At 43.2% G+C, this 25,035-nt stretch overlaps 1 protein-coding gene across 1 annotated transcript in view; it reads left to right on the top strand.

Moving 5' to 3' along the window:
• The window catches only part of mgat4b (alpha-1,3-mannosyl-glycoprotein 4-beta-N-acetylglucosaminyltransferase B), a 418,569-nt gene that overhangs the window by 335,514 nt on the left and 58,020 nt on the right, over positions 1 to 25,035 (top strand). The window contains exons 8-11 of the mRNA XM_084332017.1: positions 7,962 to 8,076; positions 11,629 to 11,744; positions 11,976 to 12,056; positions 14,276 to 14,777. Of these exons, the coding sequence (XP_084188143.1) occupies positions 7,962 to 8,076; positions 11,629 to 11,744; positions 11,976 to 12,056; positions 14,276 to 14,777 (814 nt within the window). The remainder of the gene's footprint in view (positions 1 to 7,961; positions 8,077 to 11,628; positions 11,745 to 11,975; positions 12,057 to 14,275; positions 14,778 to 25,035) is intronic.

Consider the following 25,035-nt stretch of genomic DNA (forward strand, 5'->3'; position numbering starts at 1 on the left):
TGACCCATAATCTCGCGCCATGTCGGAATATCGTGACTGACCGTCCCGCTACAACACACATCATTATTATCATCACACTGGACATCGCGGCCACTTAAACCATGTACTAAAAAATTAACGGATTAGATTCCAGTTCCAATGTAACCTGTAGGCTACTCGTACTGGTTATGGCGAATAAAAGGTTATATTCTTCTAACCTGTCTCGGGTCTCGGCGGCTGTAGGCTACTTTTTTAAATGTTTATTTTTTCAGGCATCTTTTGTAAACCATATAGGGTCAGTAGGAACTGTATAATAATATAATATAATCAGGGCTTCAGCAGTGGGGGTGCTGAGATAAGTGATATAATAATAATAATAATAATAATAATAATAATAATAATAATAATAATAATAATAATAATAATAATAATAATAATAATAATAATAATAATAACAACAACACTCTCGTTCACTAGAGGAGACCACTGCCCAACTCCGCGCTCTCACGCTCAGCTCTGCGGAGTGACACAAACAATGTAACCGTTTTGATGCATACATGTAACCTGTAGTAGCATACTGGTTATGGCGAATAAAACGTTCTATTCTTCTAACCTGTCTCTGCGGCTGTAGCGTGGCTGGGGGCCTGGCTGGGCTGTCTGTCTGCCTGGACTCGGAGCTGACCGGGGGGTTGAGGTGGGGAGCTTACTGCCGATGCATCTTCAGTAACGTTAGAGTCAGTATACCTTTGCTGCCTGCTGGAACAATGATGTTCTTTTTCGTAGCTTTGCCGTCTCCTGTTTGGCTTTCGCTCTCATCTTGTTTTTCTGAGCACCGCGTCCGCTTGGGTATTTTTACCGGCGCTTCCCGCTGTGTTTTGAACGCTGCCCAGCCTGCCAATGCACATTAGTCAGCCGGCTAGCCCTATCGCAGGTGAGCAAATAATTACAACATAGCAGGGAGGGGGGGGGGCCCCGCCCTCTGCGCGAGATGCATCCAGCTGCAGCCCCGCAGAACCATACTCCCACTGCCACACTGCGCCCTGTTCGTTACGAAATCTAAGAGGATAGCCTACAGTGGGGGCGGGGCCCCCTAAGCTCCTAAGCCTCCGCTACGCCACTGGTGGGACGTCTCCATTGAGCTACAGTTTGTCCTTTCTGCTGATGAAAGAGTCTTTTGTGCTCCGTGAAGATTAAAAGTGCTCAACAACGAGACGCGGCTGGAATATATTGTCCAATACTTTCCCCTCTCTCTGCACCCAACGCTGTCCATGGAAAGTCTGGCTGGTGGTGCTGGCAATACTATGTTGGCTCCGTGCAAGAACTGGCGGGTATATCCGTAGCAATATTGTTCTGGAGGCCACAACTCCGTATGGACCGGCTATTCTGTATAGCCTTTGGTCAAAGAGGGGCTGGTGGTGCCGGTGGACGTAACTTTTCCAGACACAGACCTGAACTGCTGAAGAACTACCTGTAGGCTATTTTTACGGTTAGGCTTGGGCGATATGCCGATGTTATCGTACACATATCGTGCACATATCATGTGTGTGTGTGTCCACGATAATGGCCCTCACGTGTCCCCGATAACAGAACGGTATCCTCTTAGCAGTTGTTTGTATTGAGCTGTACCATATTCTGCAATCTGTTATAGTCTGTCTCTCGCTTTCCTTTTCTCTCTTGCTTTTCTCTATGCTTCGCAGCGTTGTTATAGCCTATCAAAAGATTAGTAAGTCATCATAAGTACTGTTATGCAAACCTACCTTCTGACCCTGTACATAATGTTACCCTGGTCTGCCACAGAGAGCAGCCGGCCCAAAGCTCCTAACATTACCACGGCGAGAAACCAACCCTCAAAATCATATATGTCCATTACTGCCCACTTTATCAATTCTGATTGGAAGCTCGAATCAAAATGCTTGAATCTTCCCCGATATTGTGCAGGGGTTGTAGCTTTGTAATACAGGCCTGTGTCAAGCGAGTAGCCTGTGGTCTGCTAGCGACAACAACAATAAGAAGAATTGTTCAAAATACAACTGCAAATGCAACACAAGCTCAGTTTTTTCCCCTTTAAGACGATAGATAATATCTTATATCGTTGTTTTTCTTGAAGCAATATCGTCAGCAGGGAAATTTCAATATCGCCCGAGCCTAGTCATAGTACAATAACAGTCGAATCCTCTGTTTTGCCAGGCCTATGTTTATTCATGTGAGCCAAGTTGCAGCATTCTTTTTTATAAAAAAATAATTGCAACAACACAGACCCAGGTTGTGTGTTTTGATACTGTACTCGCTCTGAACTTGAAGGATGTATTTTTCCGACTTTCACTCATAAAGGGCACGGGTAATTACTCCCACATTGATTCCTCCAAAGAAGAAAGTAGAAGATGCAAACTCTGCCAGAAGGAGACAGATGCGAACCAGAGCGCATTAAAAAGGGGGAGGGGGGGGGGGGCAGGGATTGTGATCGGGTTGTAATTTGGTTGTAATTTAGTTTCCGACTTTATTGCTACGGGAGTCATTCGCTGGTCTCTCCTACTTGTGTTGAAGACGTGTTGACACACCACCAGCCCGCTGTCTCACATCCACATTGGAAAGAGATGGGTTTGGTTTCCACTCGTAAGGATGACTTGAGTGGATGCATGTGTGCCAATGTGGGTCTACGTGACACTGTGTTATTTCATCAGAACCTCTGGGAACATTCAGTGCTGCCGTGTCCTGAGTCCCTGACATACTGTCTACAATGATTCCAGTGAATGGATCCATTGGAATCTTGTTTTGTTTTTTTTAGGTCTAATGGTGCGTTCGAATACAACGCCATGTGAAAGTCAGAGGCGGCATGAATGCATACAAAGTCAATGGAAAGACTACAAACGGAGGCGAATAGATGCAGCTCGGCTCTATAGGTGGTGGGAACGGTGTTCTCTTGAGTTGAAAATATTTCATATCGCACCAGGCGAGATGGAGCAAATATAGGCTACAGGTATATCTCAACAATGAATATGAAATAGAATGCGACGAATGCTCTGTGCGTGGCATATAGATATTGAATAGAGAAATATTGAATTGTTGAGTTTTTGTGAATGTCACTGTTGAGACCAAATGCACAAGCATGTCGTCACGCCACTTTGCTAGTTATGAGCTGTCAAACTGATCGGAGTAAAGCAAGGCAATATTTTTCTTTGCATTTTATCAGATCGTACAGTTAGAAATTGGGAGGTATTTTGTTAGAATAGCCTTGATCGCTCCTTAAAAAAACATGCCAACATTTTAGGAAATTAGCTTACCGTCTTCTCCAGAGAGAGACAAGAAGATAGACACCAGTTTCCTCTCTGTGCGTTCAGTAAGAAGCTATCTGGCTGCACGTTAGCCTAGCTTAGGTGCAAATCCAGAGCCTGTAGAATAATGAAGGACCCCCACCACCCCAATAACAGCCTGTTCAAGTAACGGAGGCATCTGGTGTAACTGGAGTGGTAGTACAATTTTAAATACACACTTCCTGCAAAAACAGAAGCATACTTCAAATCAGATTAGAAAAACTTTATAATCCACTTCTGGAAATGTGCCTTTGGCTTCACCATGGTTGTATTAAAAACAATAATTATCAACATAAACAGAAAGCAAACAGCACAGGACACAACAACACAAAACGAAAACTACGATGAAGAATGTTTGTCATCTACCTTTTTTCCATGATGAAAATGATAGCTAAATAAAATGTTACCTTTGTAAACAAAAACTATGATGAATGTATTACCATTTTCATTAACAAATAAAAAAATGAAATGATAATGTTAGACCAATGAATGGACAAATTATCTGGTTGCATAAGTGACCTGCATTCGCTAAATTCTTGCATTAGATCACATAATTGCACAAAGAGACATGGCTAGACACAAACAACTAGCCTACCAGCTGGCACATGTTTGAGAAAATCTGGCAAATGTGTTCATTTATGAGTAGGTTATTCTACTAATGTAGAATAATGTAATGTACCCAAAGCTTTTGTTTGTTTTGTTTTGTTTTAATAATTGGGCCAACAACTGTACACATGAATAGTGGTTATTAACTCATTCAGCGCCAATCAGGGAAAAAGTCGGGTTAACTCGCCAACCGTTCAGCACCAATCACGAGAAAAGTCGGGTTTTAATCGTTATTTCTTTTATTAGCTATATCCATTCATTTTCATCCATCCAGCCTGATGTTATCATTGGGAATGGGTCTGAGCTCGCAAAAGGGCAAATACCGCCGCCTACGCCTTCCAGCCGGTATTGCAATCTATTAGAAATGTTGTAGTCTAACATCTTTCAGCCGTGCGGGCGGGGTTTAAATACTCCGGCAGGACTAGCGTTTACAACGTTACATCTGCGATGCTGCCCCCCCCCCCCCCCCCTCATATGCAATGTGGGACGGACCTCCACGAGCAGTATTTGGAATGGCGATCAGATAATTGGATTATTTCTTTTGCATTACATCAGAGATCAGGTAAGGACTCTATATATAAAATATTGCGTTGATCTGATATTTCTTTCTACCGCGATCAAAGTTGTCTGTGTGTGTGTGTGTGGCTGTTTACCGTTGGGTGCAGGAGGTGGGGGGGGGGGGAGCGCCGCGCTACGAGGGCCATTTCATGTATGCATGAGGAAGGATAATAATGATAATCTAGCGTTGATTTCAGGAAGATTTGATAATCAGGCGAAAAATTACAACGTGTTTAGTGTATTCCACTAAAACGCTATTATCGCGTATTTTCTCAGGGTTACTAAGACACCAAAACTATACTCATATTCAGTGCATGTTGACTGGAAGCAACTCACTGACAAGGATTGTCAGTATTAGACCCATAGATATAATATAAGATATATTTTAAGCACTCGCAAATCTCGCAGTCTCCCCATTGATTAAAGCGATGGCGTTCTAGCGCCCCTTGGCTCATTAAGCGATGGCGCTGGATGAGATAAGGGTAATTAATAATGAATTGACTAAAATAAGGGTAGTTACTAAGGAACTGCTCATACCACATTCAAACAAGTAATAATAATCTGATATGTGGCTAAGTCTGCAGTTTGAAATCTCACCACATTTCAACCAACCTTTCAACATATTGTAACCTACAATTACTGTGTGATAGTTCACTATGGTTAAATGAGAGTATCATGTGCCATTTATTCATATTTTCAACATAAAAATATAAAGAAATGTTATGTATGCTTTGCTCACTGCTGACTTTCATTATAGTCCTGCTGTGCCACCTTAGTAACAGCTTGACAACCATCTGTCACTTGACTGTTGCCAGTGACCTTTCTGTCAATAACAACGCCTGTGGTTAATAAATAGTGAATAAGATCTGACAGTATCTTTGATAAAAAAAAAAGGCTTGCTTGCCAGACATCTCATTGTCCCCAAGTCAATAACTTTTTTTTCATGTCAAATATGCCTGGTGTCACTGACAGTCGTAACCTCAAGTAGGCTGCATTCATTGTTGCGAGTTGAATTGCGTGGATGGGGTGCATAATGTTAGTGCTGTATGAAACCTTTATACATTCCTTGTAAAACAAAATTATTTTGTATTTGATGAATGAATTAAAATCCATATTATTAGGCACCTCAAATATCTGTGGTGCTGTGTGAGACCATGACCTGTAAGCCAATGAAAACAATGGGGATGGGGTTTTGAGCTAAACCTGCGTGGGAATAGCTAGGACGGTGTGTGCCATGATAAGTGAAGGGATTATGAAGTGAAGGGGTTATGAAGTGAAGGGGTTATGCAAATCCCAGAATAAATAGATATTTTATGTTTTTCGGAAATATATGCTCCGAAGCTATCCTGGTTGACTGCCTCCCATCTAAGCACTTACTTGGACTACTTTTAACCCTGGTGGATCATCTGGCATTAACCTTACTGTCTTTTGAAGGCTGTTGCATACTCAGTTCTTAAAGAAAGAAATCGGCAGTCTTATCTTTTCCTTTAAGTCATCTACAAGTAAACCTGTGACCACTGCTGTCCCTGTCCTCCGCCGTGAACACCACCATTCCTCCCTGATGCCAGGCTCCTTCAATTTCATTTTGAAGACCAAGTCTAAATATAATATTGAGGATTCAGGTCCCATGCCTGCAGTCAGCCTATGTTCGAAGTTTCATCCAAATCCTATCAGACAGACGGACACATGCACCCACGGACAGGAGTGATAGTACCCCCTCACCAACTGTGGTCCTGGGTGTCCTGCAGCGCCCCCCGAAGGGGAACCTGTCAATTTCAACAAAAAGGGGATGTGAAGATGTGCTGGGCTTCCTGCCTGTTACAGAGTGCATACTGTATATCTCAGACAGCTGTCTCTGTGGATTTTCCCAGCCATATTCACCACACTTGACGGTTTTGCTCCTGTTCTTTTGCCCCAGAATGTCATACCGAGCAGTGATACTGTAGGATCATTAAGACTCGGTGTAAACTAACGCTTGAATATCTCCGCTTACAGGAAATCCCTTCGACGTTCTCTCTTCTGATACAGCCCACCCTGAGTTATCTGTAAAGCTCAGGCTGAGTGCTTTGCTCTCTATCACCCTCTCCTATCCTCCTTTATGATATGACAACATGAATGAATGAATGAATGAATGAATGAATGAATGAATGAATGAATAAATGGAATAAATGGAATAAATGAATGGATGAATGAAAACTTTATTTAACAGATTGCAGAATGGGTACAATACAGTACGGCTCAATACACACAATTGTTAAGGGGATGCAGACCAGAGAAAGACGTTTGTCTTGTTTACATCAGGGTCCCCCATTTTCAATTCATAGTGACATTTATGACATACACAACATACATGACATCATGACATTTATGGCATAGGGACATACAGGTATATAGTACTGTGACATAACTCGTTCAACCACAAGACAAGCAAACGCATGTAAAAACCTGTGCATTCACTTAAAAACCAAAAGAAATGACACAATTCCTGCTCCTTGCATGTGGGTAGACAGACCGCGAGGCTGTAAACTGCCATGTTTATTCCTTTTATAGGATGGTGGTGGGATAATTGCCATCTGTCGCAGCCCAATACATCAGCTCCGTGCCCGCTGTGTGACTTTCCAAACATATATCCAGCCCTGTCACCACCTCCTCCACCTCCTCTCCTCAGTCTATGTCAGTGGGGGAGTAGGGGCGGGGGGGCGGGGGGATAGAAAGTGACAGCTTTGCGTGGGTTTGATGCTGGAACTGTGCCTCGGAGAGAAAGCGTTATGCCACCGTTTATTCCCTTCCTAATCACCTCATCTATTTAGTGACACACACACATATGAACCAAGCGTGTACCCACATACAAACCAAGCAGCATGCATGCACACACACACACAGGCACGCACACATACACTTACACGCACACATGCATAGATACATACACACGAGCCCGCCTCTCCCCACAATAAGAATGATCTGTGATGCTGGCTGTTATGCTCTTTATCACTTACTCTCATTGTGTCTATGACTCAGCTCTGTGGTGTGATTCATATTCCTAATGCAATCTAATGACTACAGTGTGAAGAGTAATGTGGAGCTTGTTTTATTAATCTCTCGTGATTATACCTAATTCACCACAGTGTGTTGCCTACACTCTGACTAATACAAATGCCCTTTACAATTTCATTCCACACAGTACTTTATCCTGACTTATGTTTGCGACCCTTCAGGAGTTTTTAAATGATTGAACAGTTTGGACCACATGCTTGCAATCACAAAATCCTATCTCTGTAAATTGCACCTATTAATATGTAAATGATAGTTAATAACAGGATTGTCATGTTAAATAGCCCTCTATTAACCCATTTAGACCTAAAACGCCTGCTAAAAATGCACTATATAGCCTGCATATACACACAAATGTGTTTCCCGGTTGTAATGGGTTAAAGGATGGGCATAAAAACGAGAGTGGAGTTTTTAACTCCTCACCCTCCTCTGGTTTCTCTTCTGTCTTTCTCTCAGCTGGAGGACGACATCGTGGCACGTCCAAATTACTTCACCACCATGAAGAATTTTGCCCTGCAGCAGCCCTCAGAGGAGTGGATGATCTTGGAGTTCTCCCAGCTTGGCTTCATCGGTGAGACATGACGACAATCGCCGGCATGGCACGCTACTGTAGGAGCTAAAGTGTCAACACCAAACTCACTGTTGAGTTGGCTGAGTTTGGGTCAACATAGCAAGTAACTATGTGAGTTTGGCTATGTTCACACTGCAAGCCATGGTGCTCAATTCAGATTTATTGCTCGGATCTGATTTCTTTTATATATATATTTTTTAAAATGTGGCCATTATGAGATTCCAGTGTGAACTGTTCACGCTCTATAACTGACCAGCATGCGCAAATTAACAATAACAAAGATGGACGTAAACATGGAGGACACTGAAGGTGCAGCCCATTTGTGCACAGATGATAATGGGGGTGAGGAGGAGGTGAAAGAGCCATTTCTTCTTTCGATACGCTTTCAAACACAGACCGGTTATGATATGTCCCCTCAGGTTCTGCACTGTTCAGATGGATGTCGCGTTGCTGACCTGTATCTGATTTAGGACCACATACTGTAGGAAAGTGGCCCAAATCTGAATAGAAAACATCAGATTCGATGTAATTTGTGCTGTTCACACTGTCATGACAAAAAGAGATCTGAGTCACATGAGCGAAAAAATCTGATTCAGGCCGCTTTTGCCTGCAGTGTGAACGTAGCCTTAAGATGCACAACTGTCACCAACTAATATTTATGGCCAGGTGATTAGCATAGAGTAGGCTGCATTGCAGACATCATACATATTCATTTGCACATCTACTCAACTGAGTGTTGCCCCCCCCCCCCTCAGAGTTTTATTAAGTTTTTATTGAGTTTTATTACAAGTTTTATTGAGTTGTTTTTATTGATGCATGCACAGTCTAGGGGAGGCTCGCAGAGGAAGCAGTAGTATAATGTATGTGTGTGACAAATAAACGTTGACTTTAGAAAGAGACAAATGGCTCATAGACAAACAGTGGTTGATGCTGCGTGCCACTGTTGCCTCACAAGGTAAGACCGATTTCAACGTTGTATGTGAACAAGAAAAGCTCTATTGGCATCTAGGTTTAACGACTGGTTAGTCGACTGCTGACGTTGTGTCATGGAGATATATTGAGCTGACTTAGCTGTCATTACACCCACTCGCTCACATCGCTGGTGATGGCGTATTGCATACCCTCCTGTCCGTGGTTCTGTCCGTCTATCCGCACCAGCCACAACTTCTACATTTCTGGAGTGAAGGCGCAGCGTTCGAAAGTGACAGGTCGAAAGTGACAGGTTTGTGTGGGTTTGATGCTGGAACTGTGCCTCAGAGAGAGAAAGCATTATGCCACCGTTTATTCCCTTCCTAATCACCTCATCTATTTAGTGACACACGCACACACACCCACACACACACACGCGCACGCACGCACGCACACACACACACACACACACACACACACACACACACACACACACACACACACACACACACACACACACACACGCGCATAGAGCCCGCCTCTCCTTACAATAAGAATGGTCTGTGATGTTGACTGTTATGCTCTTTATCACTCACTCTCATTGTGTCTATGACTCAGCTCTGTGGTGTGATTCATATTCCTAATGCAATCTAATGACTACAGTGATGAGTAATGTGGAGCTTGTTTTATTAATCTCTCGTGATTATACCTAATTCACCACAGTGTGTAGCCTACACTCTTGACTAATACAAATGCCCATTCCAATTTCATTCCGTTCACACCTCTGAATGTTAAACACTGAAATATTCATTACCATAAAATAATAAACAACTAGCAAGATAGCCTCTGCTGCTCAGATTAGTAAGAGTTGTGTAAAATTCCTGGTTGTGGCAAAGGTTAACCATTAACCCTTTCACTACCACACTACCAAATGGTAAACCCTATCACTGTGACAATACAGAAGGTTAACCCTTTCACTGCCACACAACAAAGGGTTAACCCTTTCACTACCACACTACAGAAGGTTAACCCTTTACTATCACACTACATACGGTTACCTTCTGTAGTGTGGCAGTGAAAGGGTTAAAGTAAGAAGTTGCTGATAAAATCTGCAGCCTTGCTGGAAACTTCCCTCCATCTCCCAACTCTTTGGAACTGAATCTAAAGGTCTAATTTAATCCAAAGTGAATTCAATCTGCCCGATTAATTGAAATGTCAACCTCCGTTTGATGTGGTTTCTAATTATACTGTCGAGACTAATCAATTACTGATACCTTCCTGATTCTATCGGGAGAGGCTGGCACGGTGGAAATACATGGTTCACTTGGCTGGAGCTGAAGGCAATCGAATAGATTCTGCGGGACTTAGAGGCAGGGGCCGCCACTGCTCCAGTGAGAACGGTTTTCCAGTAATAGTGTATTTGGAGGAGGAAGCAACATGTCATTTTATCTCTGGGAGTAAATGGAGACCACATGTTGGGGTCCTGTGCTAAAGTTTCTAAAGGGTCTGGGGGCCCCGCAGTAAACAAGAACCGAATAACATGGCTGCCTTCCCAGGGTTCTTCTAACACAATGTCGAACACAATCCCTGCACCAGGTTCCATGTGGAGAATTGGTATGTTTGGAACAAATTCACGCCAGAGTAAATTGGGTAAATTAGCTAAAAACAAATAGCGCTATGAATATACCCGCCCACCCCAGCATCCGTCAGCCGACATGGATCGAGACTGAAGATCCAACGCCAGCTGACTAGAGATAATTGTTGGAAAAGGGTAAATATACTCTGAGGTCATTTCTGACGCTCGGGAACACATGAATTCCGCCTGATTTTGTCATGAGACGGCCTAGAGCCGAACTCTGGCTGAATCCCACTCTGTTTGCTCTTGTGATCTTTTGACCCCTCTGACGGACGCTATTCATAGTCGTGAACACGGGGCTCGTGTGTCTTGTGACTTTTTGCTGATTAGTAAAGAACACAGGAGCATGGTTTTCCCAAGTGGCTACACACACGCACACACACACACACACAGACACAGACACACACACACACACACACACACACACACACACACACACACACACACACACACACACAGACACAGACACACACACACACACACACACACACACACACACACACACACACACACACACACAAGCTCTGTTAGCGAGTGTGTGCAAGTGTCTCTTTGTGCACGTACCCTCTGGCATTCAACCATTTATAAAAGAGAGAGAGACACTTTTGAATGAGAACTTGGGAATGCGAGCACAAGACATGAGCCCTGAGGTGCTGCTTCTGTGTATTCTTCCGATCTGTCACCTCGCGCCCGCCCCCAATTTAATATACTGTAAGTCCTAAACATATTTACCAATTTCCACCGTACCAATTTCCCTCTCGCTCACACATTCTCCCATACAGTACACTTCTTCTCCTTCGCACTGTGCACTGCATACACATACACATTCTGTTAGACACGCACACACTCTTACCACACAGAATTACAGTGCTGCTCTCTTCCCATGAGCCTCTCCTGCTCCACTTTACTCTAATAGGTCCCTGAGCACCGCTAGGGGTCCAGCTTAACCAGTGATTGATGTCTGCCTACCCATTCACACGCCCCCCACCACCACCACCCCCCCTCAGCCCTCGATCTCTGCAGTCCCATCCCAGCATCCCAGCACAGACCTTCATTATCAAAGCCCCACTATGGGGAGGAGAAGACGCAGAAGAGGCAGCAGCCCAGTAGATTCTGGTTCCATGTTAGGTCTTAACTTTTCCCCTCTCTTGTGATGTCATCAGTATAGGATGCGTAAAACGTGTCTGCGTGTGTCTGCGTGTGTGGGCGGGTGCTTATTCTTCGCCTCTGTGCACGAGGACGAATTTCCATGCAGAGCATCTCCCGCGACTTTGGCCTCTGCACTCTATTGCTAATCACACGCTGAAGTGATCAGTTGAAACGTAATTACGCTTAATTTATGCTTCTGTGGAAGCGGAGAGCGCGGAGCCCCTCTGAGGAGCTCGCAGAGAAGGCTGTCAGACACGCCATGCACCTCCTGAACGGTGTAATGGAGGTAATGATTGGGCTTGAGAACAACGAAGTGGGATTTCCTGTGTAATCACACAATCTAGAATCTGTTTAATCAACTAAAACAAAGCTAACTATGTTTCAGCGGAGGCTGGCGAGGCTTATTAACTTCACCACAGCTTGTCTTATCCACTCAAGATTATTAGAGATTGTTATTTGAAAAAGATCGTCATGTACCACCTATAGGCTATGCTTGAAACTGCTAAGCTAGGTCATTATCCTTATAACAAAGCTATTTGTAAAGAAATTGATCAAGGGGCTTGGTGTTTCCCATAAAAAATTGACAAACTTCAAGGGCAAATTTTTTTAATGGCAAGCAAGCAGATTCCTCGTTGACTAGAAACAAGGCGATTGGCCGTGAGAACCTTGAATGATTTGGGTTCACTTCTTGGTAACGTGTCTATGTGTCTTTTAATGGTAAGTGAGTTTAACTCGCAGTACCGCTTACTGCCACAGTCACTTCACCACACACGTCCATCGTGACTGTGGATATTACTCACGGACCTCCGTTACACATGCACACGCGGTAAACCATACATGTGGCTTCATGCTGGGTGTCTGAGGACTCTGAAGCTCTCTTGTTATGAATTGGTTGGGGCAGGATGATTAGCTTCAATGTCATTTGATGAGCTGAAAGGTCCTTGGTCCTCACAGTATGTCTGGATGATTGATGAACACGTGAGAGTGAATGAACATGATCCCCAAGTTATTTTAGAGGAAGAGACTCTTACAGTGAAGTGATTATGGAGTAGCCTACCGTCCATTAGTGCCAGCCGGTCATTACTTTGAGAATCAGAATCAACGTTATTGTCACGTAAAGTAGAGAGGAATTCAAATTATAATTTTTTTTTCGGTGCAGTGTTGATTATTATTATAAGTGTTCTTGATTGAGGCCTTCTCACTGTTTCTCTCTTATCTTTCTGCAGATAGAGAGCACACATGAACTGACAGCTGTTTCATCAATGTCGGGCTTCTAGCTTTTCTTTTACATAGTCCACGAATGGACTCCAAATTTTCTCCATCCTATCGGAGGATGAACGTCTCAAGTCTAAGATTTTGTCTTGAATTATTGTCTGTTTCTCTCCTGATGAAGGAAAGTTGTATCGCCATTTTTCCATCGCTGTCTCTGTTATCTCTATCTCTGGCATTGTCTCTCTCTCTCTCTCTCTCTCTCTCTCTCTCTCTCTCTCTCTCTCTCTCTCTCTCTCTCTCTCTCTCTCTCTCTCTCTCTCTCTCTCTCTCTCTCTCTCTCCCCTTTTCTACATGTATTTAATTGGACTGTTCAGTGATACAGGGAACATCCCCATGGTCGCAGACCCCGGGCTTGGTCCAACAACCGTGACTTACAGTAGGGACGTTCTCAGGCACGCACCAAGCCATCCCAATAAGCCGACAGGCTGGCATCTCCCGGCTGTCAAAACAAGCCCTCTCTGTCATGCCGTCAACATCATTAGACACGGAAAAGACACCAACCTCCTCATCTCTCAATTCCTTCTTTTTTTTTTCAGTCAGAGGATAAGGGGAGGGTGGGCTCAGTGGCTGGGACTTAATTTCTGATCTGGGACTAGATTGACTTAGCTCAGTAGTACACCCTCCCTGCAGCTGAGAGTTGAAGTCTTTGTGGAGGGATTTAAACGCGATAGGTACCTTTAAAGGGGATTAGGGAGGTTGGGAGTTCAAGAAAGTGGACCCCTTGACTTTTTTTTTTTTATTATTCCACAGGCTAACCGAGGATGACCTCGAGGGTGCCCAGGAAAAGATGGAGAGTGGCCCAGTTATAGGGACCTTGCCTAAGCTACTGATATGCCATAGAAGCTGTGAAGTGCCCTGCTGTGCTTATTGCAACTTTGCAAAACAGCAATAGACCGCAAGATTAGGCTTGTTGCTATGCTGCTGACGCTGCTTCGGCTGCTGTTATTGTCTCTGTGATTATGCCCGGGACACTGCAACACAATTACATAAACGTAATTATCCAACTTGATGATAACAATCATTGACACAGCGTAACAATATTTCCCTCGTCTCAGGATTAGCCGGGTTGAGCTAAATACATAATTCCCAGGAGGCGATTCCAGGCTCTGTATTCAGTAATCCGGTGACTCCAATCCGCCAAGCCTCTGTTAGGCACTCTAGAGCAAGTTAGCAACTTGGACTTAGCTACTCCTTTACCCTCATTAGCATTATATGGCTAACTGCTCTTAACAGAGGGCCAGCAGCTACAGTGAACAGGGGGCCAGCAGCAGCTACAGTGAACAGAGGGCCATCAGCTACAGTGAACAGAGGGCCATCAGCTACAGTGAACAGAGGGCCAGCAGCAGCTACAGTGAACAGAGGGCCATCAGCTACAGTGAACAGAGGGCCATCAGCTACAGTGAACAGAGGGCCAGCAGCAGCTACAGTGAACAGAGGGCCAGCAGCTACAGTGAACAGAGGGCCAGCAGCTACAGTGAACAGAGGGCCAGCAGCTACAGTGAACAGAGGGCCAGCAGCAGCTACAGTGAACAGAGGGCCAGCAGCAGCTACAGTGAACAGGAGGCCAGCAGCAGCTACAGTGAACAGAGGGCCAGCAGCTACAGTGAACAGAGGGCCAGCAGCTACAGTGAACAGAGGGCCAGCAGCAGCTACAGTGAACAGAGGGCCAGCAGCAGCTACAGTGAACAGGAGGCCCGCAGCAGCTACAGTGAACAGAGGGCCAGCAGCAGCTACAGTGAATGCGCACGCCCGTATTCCGATCCGTACAATAATATTCACAGGGGTATATATTGTCATTTGAAACAAGTTACCAATGCATTGTCCTGTGGGATTATGCCCCCCCCCCCCCCCCCCCCCCCACACAGTCGCAGACTGTGTGGATGACTGTCACTCAAAGTGCTTATGGGCGGAGCCAGGCCAACACAGCCTGAAATCCAAAGTGAGAAAAATTTGGCTTTTGAGTACTTGATTAGAAATATAAAACAATGAATTTTTTGGAATAAAACAGATGTGTTCAATAGACTCACAGGAATTGTGTAAAGTTGCCCAAATAGTGCTAGGAATAGCAATGCATGTCCCCTTTAACACATTGACCGCCATAAACGGCGTACGACGTGTTTGATGTCCATGCTAATTCTGCCAAACCACGCTGTACGACGTTATTGAGATCATATTTCATATTTTCGGCATGGCATTCATAATTCCGCCACCCAGCCTCTGCTGATACAGTGGGAGCCTGCACTGTATCGGCAATAAAAGGCAGTTGATAATCTATATATGCGTTTATGCCTATAACTCACGTTCTATGAATTACTGCAGAAAACGATAAAAACATACTTATATTCTAGAAGCTATTTTTGGAAGAATCTATGAATGAAAAAGTATAACGTTCCTACATCCTGAACGATAGATAATCGATGTTGAATGGGCCATAGTAATGTCAATTTAGCAATACAATTTTAAAAGTTATAGCCCTGCAAAGAAGGTGAACATCTCCATAGGCTTAGACTGGTGGCAGTGATCATACATTGATGGATAGAAGCGTGGCAGTCAATGTGTTGTCACCCCTTCCTGACAGGGAGCGACGCGAGCGAGCGTGATTGCGAAAATGATTAAAATGTATTCGTTTCAATCAGACTATCCTGACCTACCGCGAGCGACAGCGAACTGAGCGGCGATGTAGCTCCCCCCTCAAATATTCGCTTGCTGTGTCTCTAGTTGAGCGATTACGCGGCCGAGTCCCGCCCCTAAACACTTTTTATTGGTCAAGAATCGCAGGCCCCCCCACGTGTGCTTCCAGGTAACACACACACACACACAGACACACTCGGACACGCGCCGCCTCATATCAGGACAGTGTCGCGCGCGATTTCGTCTCCAGTTCGCTCGCTCGCTCCCTGTCAGGAACCGGTGTAAGGCGAGACAGTACCCCCGAAATCGCCTTTTTGCTTTTTTCCGGCGATATTTGAGATTTTGTTATATTTTGCTTCCTTAACAGGACTTATTTCAAACTAGTGGCAATAAAATATCGAAAACAGACAATTTGTCGCTTATTTTACTTTTTGTCTTATTGTGTCCATAGATCACAATTACAATACAGAACTTTGAGGGTGTTTTCTCATAAACTAGTTTTTATGCATTTTACTTACACACAAATACATGGAACTCCATTTCCCTAGTACCTACACACATCCAGGGGTGTAAAAAGTACCCAGAAATTATACTTAAGTGAAAGTATGGGTACCGTCTCAAAATCGTACTCAAGTAAAAGTATCTGGCTAAAAACACACTTGAGTACAAGTCAAAAAGTTTTTACTTTTAAATGTACTTAAGTACTAAAAACTGACTGTCTATTCTTCTGATAGCAGGTGTTTAATCAAAGATCCCCGCTTTCTAGTCTTGCACAAGCGGGTTAATTTTCCATTGTTGGGGATTTGATTGGCTGTTTTTAAATAAAGTGCGGCCGCAGGATTAATAATGTTAACGTTAGTTCGGCCAGAGAAACAAATATACTAATTCAAATTGTTGGACCTGCGAGATTTGTACTTTGTACTTTGTAGGTCTGCATTTTAAATGTAAGGAGTAAAAAGTATGTATTTTTTCTCTGAAATGTAATTGAGTAAAAGTACAAGTATACAAACTTAATAATACTAGAGTAAAGTACAAATCCCCCAAAACAGTACTTAAGTATTGTAACGAAGTACAATTACTCAAGTACTTTCCACCCCTGCACACACCAAACTTTCCACATTTCTTCCCATCCATATCCTGCTTCTAATTACAGAAGGGTTTGTTGATATATCATTCATAGCCGGATTTATAGTACATTTTATACCAAACTGGGCGAAAATCGATTTTTTTTATGACAGTAGACAGTATTTCCTGATGTATGGGCTGATAAGAGGACATAGCCACAATCCCTTCTGGAAAAAGTTTCGTTTTGAATGTATCAACTAAATGAAACCAAGTTTTTGAATCTGGCATTATCCATGTCGTGTCTTGGCGATATATGCAAATGTGAACATATTTAATGAGGAAGTGCCTCATTTGCAAATTTAAACATACAATTCAGAAAACTTGCAATATATATATTTTTTTTATATGTCCTACATAACAAACTGGGAACGTTTCATAGTGATATCTATTCAAATATTAGTTTTGCCTATTAGGGGGTACTGTCTCACCTCATCATTGTACTGGATCTTTAAAGAAGCTTGATGGCTCTAAAATGCCATTTTTCCTTGTGACTTTAAGCATTCCATCAAGATGGTAATTAGCCCTGTGGTGCTATTTTCTCGAAGCATTAGTTGCTTTCACTCGAAAAAATATATATTTCAGTGCAGGAATTGTGTACAATCAATTATGTCATTATCTCAGTTTTAGTCACAGGGGCCATTCTCATCAGCAGTACAGACAGGCAGCATGTCTTTCTCATGCGTTTCATAACAAATTGCACTGTATGCTCTTTGCTTTTAAATAACAGCTCCCCTGTTGTGCAGCCTAGAGAGCTTGATGTCATTTTGTAATTAAAAATCATTTGCACAGAGGATATTTGTTTTTGTTTTGTATTTGATTTGTTTTAAAGCCACAATAATGGCAATTTGTTGTGCAGTGTAACCTATATCACTTGGGTATTTATTTATACTCGATTTTTGAAGGGCAGGACTTGCTGTTGGAAAGTAATATCTTTGCAATGCCCAAAACCCACAATAACTGAACAAACAAAAACACCATTTGCTGGTGCAGAGAGGGTGCATGCAGGTCATCTTGGCTAGCTCCTCATAGATGGGGTGGGAGAGGTTCTCCAGGATAGTGTCCAGATTCTTTCTCATCCTCCTCTCTGCCACCACCTCTATTTTGACCAGTTCAACTCCCACTACAGAGCCTTCCTCAACAATCTGTGTGTTGGTGTCTCTTGAGTTCAGGGACATGCAGAAACATTTCTGGAGGCACGTACTCAACCAAAATATCGCTCTGTTGTGAGGAGGACACGTGATAATCGGACATGTCACTCACCGACGTGTTCTGTGTCTCGAGAGCTCGCCCTATTCCCTCTGGGATTTCCTCCTCTGGCTGAGACATGTCAATCAGAGGAGGGCAGGGAAAGCATAGAACTTCTGTACAACCTGCACTTCCTCAAGTCCAATAGCTCTGCCTCCGAGAACGTGAATTCCGAGAGAAGAAGGTCAACAAATTCAGACAACCGAGAATATTTCCGCCATCTTGTTTTCTCATTTAGCTGTAGAAATTAACACAATTATAGATTATGGCTGGGTATCATTTTCAATGAGGAGTATTCAGTTGGACAGACAGAGTTGACGTTTATGGTTATAATTTCTAAATAAAAAATAAGTAATACCGTCCATGAATTTAGATTAGCTAATGTATTAAAGCATAGTAGGCTAAAGGCGACCGCAGACCGCGATAGAAATGCCAGTGAGCTCAGTAGCTTTGGCGTTTCAGTGCACAGAAGAGATCCAACCATGGCTGTAAATTGCTGAGCCTATTTATAATTTTGCCCAATAGTGATGGAAAAACTATGTTTGGAGTTTGGTATTTTTAATGGACCTTTAAGTTTTGGCAGATATGTCTCATGAGATTTTATTAGCTATGATCATATGGTGATAGGTCAAATAGGCCAAATGGCTAAGAAACACTGCAGAACTGAAACACTGTAGAATAGAAACACTGTATTGAAACACTGTAGAACAGAACATAAATGTTTTGCTGTTCGTTGTATAGTATCTTATGTTTCTGTACAGTATTTTATGTTTCTGTATAGTATTTTATGTTTCTCTTTTATTACCTGTGTGATTTTATATTCCTGCACCTTAACACTTTCAGTGCCATTCACCGATAAACATGTTTCTGACGCCCATCCGTTGAGTGCCTATCACGTGTTAACACGTTTCTGGATCGTTATTTCTTTTATTCGATATTTCCATTTATAATCCATCCAGGGAGCCCTGTGTTATCATTGGGAATGGGTCTGTAATCGCAAAAGTCCAATACCGCCGCCCCCGGCCTTGCGGCCGCTACTGCACTTGAAACTATGTGGCTTGGTGTGTGTGTCGATCTAAAGTCTCCGGGCGAAGTCTTCCTTGTCGGGCAGGACAAGCGGTTATAACACATGCATTGAGGAGAATCAAGCGCTTCCGGTTCATGTTCTTTGGTGGATTATGTTGGCAACACGATCGACATCAATACTTGGAATGGCGATCAGATAATTGGAATATTCTTTTTGGGGCAGATCCTAGTCAAGGTAAGGGCTATATGGTATCAATCTTGTGTTGATCCAAAAATGCATCTTCATTGCGATCGGAGCGTGTCTGTGTAATTTGTGTGTGTAATGTATTCCGTTGGTGACGATCAGAGCATCAAAAAACTACCCCCCCCCCCCCTTTCACGCATTCATGATGAAACATAATACCAATAATCTAGACTTGATTTGAGAACAGTAGCTAGTCCAGGGAAGAAACGAAACGCTTTTAGTAGAATACACGCTAAAGGCTAGACCACGCTATAACTATACTTATATTCACCACGGTATAAAACGGGAATGTATAGATGAATTTTTTTCTTTCTTTTTTGCATCTTGACCGGAAGAAACTCGGTGTCAAACAACCATATTACTGTATCCATGGCTATAATATAAAATATAGTTATAGCTCTACAAACAAGGTGACGGACTCTATTAGGTTCATCCTTGGCACCGCATTGCCGTATCCCGGAAGGGGCGTTGCACCCAATGTGTTAAGTTTGAGTCCCAAATCTCGTTGTATGCAAATATAATGATAATAAAGTACAATCTAATCTAATCTAAATTGTAGGCTGATATGATATGTCTTCATAGTTGTTACTGAGTGCCTTAATGCGCCTACCTCTCCCAAAACATAATTTGGTAAATCCGAGACAAAGGTGCCCCATCTTTTTGATTCTTGCTGGATGACCATGCTTAGAGCCTTCTGATGAAGAGCATGTTTATAAAACTCTGTCAGACAGACAGATTTCATGTCAGACAGAAATTATTTTACTTTAATCTCTCGCTCTTCACAAGCTCCACACAAGAATAATTGCATTTCCAATGAATATCAATTGCTCTGCTCCGTCCATGCACCGCTGTTACACCGGGCTGTAGTCTACTCAAACTGTGTGCGACAACACAACTCACATAGACAGACATTGCATTGCAGAGACAAGGCACCTGCAAGTAGGCAAGCATGCGTTGCGGAGGTTTGAAAGGAATTCAGCTGCCACAGCCATTATACTCAGTCAGGTTAGACTACTGTACCTCCTTATACTCAGGTTAGACTACTGTACCTCATTATACTCAGGTTAGACTACTGTACCTCATTATACATTTACATTTACATTTACATTTAGTCATTAGCTGACGCTTTTATCCAAAGCGACTTACAAGTTCTGTACAACAAGTAATCAGGAAGGGCACGAACTCTATCAGCTGAGTAACAATGTTCATTAAGTGTTGAGTGCTACAGTGTAGGTTAGTTTATTAGGACAAGTGCATGACAGTAAGGTTAGTTAGGGTTAGATATATTTTTTTTATTATTATTATTATTTTTTTCAGATATGAATGAATGAATGAATGAAACTTTATTAACAGATTGCAGAATGGGTACAGTGCAGTACAGCTCAATACATACAATTGTTAAGGGGATGCAGACCAGAGAAAGACTTTCGTCTTGTTTCCACCAGGGTCCCCCATTTCCAATTCATCGTAACATATATGACATACATGACATACAGATAGACAGTACTGCTACATCTATACATTTATGACATACCAGATTTGCAATTACAGTACTGTATTTGTGATACAAAAAGAGTCCAGAAAGAAAAGAGTATATACATTAGGCGTAGAAACTGTACATTGGATTGGGTAGGTGGGGGTGGGACTGTACATTGGAGGTGGTTGGGGGGGGGGGGGGGGGGGGGGGGGGTAGGAGTGGGGGGGGGGGGGGGTGTTGGCGGGGGTTGTGTTCGGACATTTACAGGGGCCAGTTTCGAGTTGCAGTCTCCCTTAGGTGTTTTTTTGAGAGTGTTTTTGAAAGTGGGTAGTGATTCACATTCCTTTACAGCTTTGGGTAGGGCGTTCCACATTGATGTGGCATAATTGGCGAAACGTGTTTAGTCCCTTGTTTGAGCCGAATCTGGGTTTAACATGATTTGTGGAGCTCCCTCTGGTGTTGTGATCGTGGTATTCACTGACCTTTGGGAAGTATTTAGTCATGTACATGGGTACCTTGGTCGTGTAGTGTATCTTGTAGACCAGGCCCATTGCAAGTTGCTGTACTCTGTCGTCTACTCTAAGCCATCCTAGGTTGTCAAAGTGGGCAGGGGTGAGGTGGGTTCTAGGAGTAAGGTCAAGCAGTAGTCTGACCAGTTTGTTTTGAGATGTTTGTAATTTTGTTTTTAGCGCCTTTGAGGTGCTTTGGTACCATGAGGTGCAAGCATAGTCGTAGTACCCTTGAATGAGTGCTCCTGCTAGAGTCTTCAGGGTATTCTTGTTTACCAGTGAGGAGATCCGGTACAAGAAAACGAGTTCGTTGGTTGACTTTTTTATTACATTGGATGCCATTTTGTCACAGGAAAGATTTGCCTCTAGGATGGAACCCAGGTAGGTAATATCTTCTTTCCTTGTGACAATATTGTCACCCACTGTAACTGAGAAGCCGTCGGTCTTGCTGAGTTTGTTATTTGAACCGAAGAGAATGGACTCTGTTTTGCCCATGTGTAATGATAGTTTGTTATCAGCGAGCCATATGCAGATTTTGCTTAGTTCTGAGCTGAGGGTTTTTTCAACCTGTAATTTGTTCTTGTCAGAGACCAGCAGGGCTGAGTCGTCCGCAAACAGGAACAAGTTGCAGTCACAAGCTGACGACATGTCATTTGCATAAATTAGGAACAGTAGCGACCTAGTATGCTTCCTTGTGGAACACCACAGTTTACTGTGAGGGGGGGGGATAGGGTACCGTTTACCTCCACCATCTGCTCTCTCCCTCCAGGTAGGATTGCATCCAGCTCACTGATAGACTATCAAAACCAATTGCTTTTAGCTTGTCAATCAGAATGGTGTGATTGACAGTGTCGAAGGCCTTTTGTAGGTCCAGCATGACCATGCCGCAGTATTTGCCCGCGTCCACCTCTTGTTTGATGTGGTCGTTTAAATAGAGAAGGCATGTGTCAGTGGAGTGGGATGTTCTGAAGCCAGATTGGAATTCGTAGATTAGATTTTTTTCCGCAAGGTATTTTTCGACCTGTTCGTATACAATTTTTTCATGACTTTCGAGATGGAGGTAAGGATAGAAACAGGGCGGTAGTTGCCTGGGTCTAATTTACTGCCTTTTTTGTGCAGAGGGGTCACTCTCGCTATTTTGAAGTCCTTGGGGACGTGTCCCTGTTTTATAGAGAGGTTTATTATGTGTGTGATGACTGGGGTGATGGCGGCTGCTGAGTCTCTGAGGAATTTGGAGGGGATGTTGTCATGGCCAGTGGCCTTGTAGGTTGGAGGGCGCTCAGTTTTTTGAGTACCTCATCTGTTGTTACCATTTCCAGTTTGAAGTCGTCTTTGTGGACCCCTAGGTTTTTGTAGTAAGCTACTATGTGTTCTACCCCATAATGCCCTGAGTGGGAGGGTAGTTTGTTTACCAGTGTTGTGGCTATGTTTGTGAAGAAACTATTTAAGTAATTGGCTACATCCAGCTTTTCTGTGGTTGAAGAAGTGGTTGAAGGTTGAAGAAGTGCGTCTTTAGTCGACGGCGAAATATTGGACGGTTTCGGCTGTTCTAACTGGGGTGGGTAGTTCATTCCACCATTGTGGGGCAAGGACTGAGAATAGCGGCTTCTCTTATTATACTCAGTCAGGTTAGACTACTGTAACTCCTTATACTCAGGTTAGACTACTGTACTCATTATACTCAGGTTAGACTACTGTACCTCCTTATACTCAGTCAGGTTAGACTACTGTAACTCCTTATACTCAGGTTAGACTACTGTAACTCCTTATACTCAGTCAGGTTAGACTACTGTACCTCATTATACTCAGGTTAGACTACTGTACCTCATTATACTCAGTCAGGTTAGACTACTGTACCTCATTATACTCAGGTTAGACTTCTGTACCTCATTATACTCAGTCAGGTTAGACTACTGTACCTCATTATACTCATGTTAGACTACTGTACCTCATTATACTCAGGTTAGACTACTGTACCTCATTATACTCAGGTTAGACTACTGTTTATACTCAGGTTAGATACTGTACCTCATTATACTCAGTCAGGTTAGACTACTGTACCTCATTATACTCAGGTTAGACTACTGTACCTCATTATACTCAGGTTAGACTACTGTACCTCCTTATACTCAGGTTAGACTACTGTACCTCCTTATACTCAGTCAGGTTAGACTACTGTAACTCCTTATACTCAGGTTAGACTACTGTACCTCCTTATACTCAGGTTAGACTACTGTACCTCATTATACTCAGGTTAGACTACTGTACCTCCTTATACTCAGGTTAGACTACTATAACTCTTTACACTCAGGACTCAGTCAGGTTAGACTACTGTAACTCCTCCTAAAGTTTGACTATGGCTACCACCAGTGATATCATCAGGGACATTGAATCCTTGTTGTGTTAATTAATTACAGCACCATGAAATTATGTAGATGGGGGGGAAAATAGCAATACCTTGTCTTACAGGGACGGCTACCTTATCAAATGGAACATTAACTCACAGGGTCTTGACTCTGCCAGTTAATGAACCAAAAAAGGGGAATGAACTGAAAACAAACAGCGAAGGGCGAAGAAGACGCAACGGAGCGCGCCTGATGAGGCATTGGCAGCCACTTGACTTGCTAATCAGCTGACGGCAAATAGTCAAGGGGCCCACTCCCACAGTCTCCTGTTTACGATTCAGCATGCTACTGGGGTGTGTAGGGATTCAGCCTATAACCACTCTTATCATGCAGTGCAAGTGGCCCAACGGCAGCTTAACTTTGCTTACTCAACTTACTTCACGATGTGTACGGCTCGCTCTCCCGCCGCCAGGTCCCTGAGCTGAGTCAGCAGCTGCCCCCATTACACAAGCAAATGGGACACAGGAGCACCACACACACACACACACGCACACACATGTTATACCTACTGTAATATATATAAGATCATATATTACGCATGCTTTTGAGACATCTCATGGGTACAGAGATGAGTGAGTGAGTGAGTGAGTGAGTGAGTGAGTGTGAGTGAGTGCAAGAGATGAGGGTAGACAGACACTGAAAGACACATGAAGACAGAGAGAGAGAGAGAGAGAGAGAGAGAGAGAGAGAGAGAGAGAGAGAGAGAAGAGAGAGAGAGAGAGAGAGAGAGAGAGAGAGAGAGAGAGAGAGAGAGAGAGAGAGAGAGTGAGAGAGAGAGAGAGAGAGTGAGAGAGAGAGAGAGAGAGAGAGACTGTCTCTCACACATCTTTAACTCGTTAGGTGCTATTTGGGGCTTATCCTTCTCTCTCTCTATATATATATATATATATATCCTGCCTCTGCAATCTCTCAAATTCCAGCTGGGAGTCATGAGTGTTTGTTTATCCACCAGGAGTGTGCGTAGCTCCTGTAAGAATGGGTTTCACTCTCGTAAAACACTGTTTTCATTTTCCAGCACCTCGACATGACTCAATGACAGTCAATCTCTAATCTGAGAGACCCTGGAAACTGTTGTAGTAAATTGGGTTGCTCAAACTCCTTCCCTTTTCTGAAATGTCACAGTGAAAGGTCGCTGATAGGCTAGTACAGGGGTCGGCAATCTTTTTACATTAGGAGCCAATTGTCCAGATTTCTTTTTTTATATATAAAAAGCCCCAATGAGAATGTTACTTGTGAATTTAAAGATGAAAAATGTGTTTTAACAGCAAATGTTTAATAATAGGTCCAATGTCCATTAATCCCAGGCTGCATTTATAAAAGAAAAACGGTTA

Source organism: Notolepis coatsorum (assembly GCF_963971535.1).
Source record: "Notolepis coatsorum genome assembly, chromosome: 16".
Taxonomy (NCBI): Eukaryota; Metazoa; Chordata; class Actinopteri; order Aulopiformes; family Paralepididae; genus Notolepis; species Notolepis coatsorum.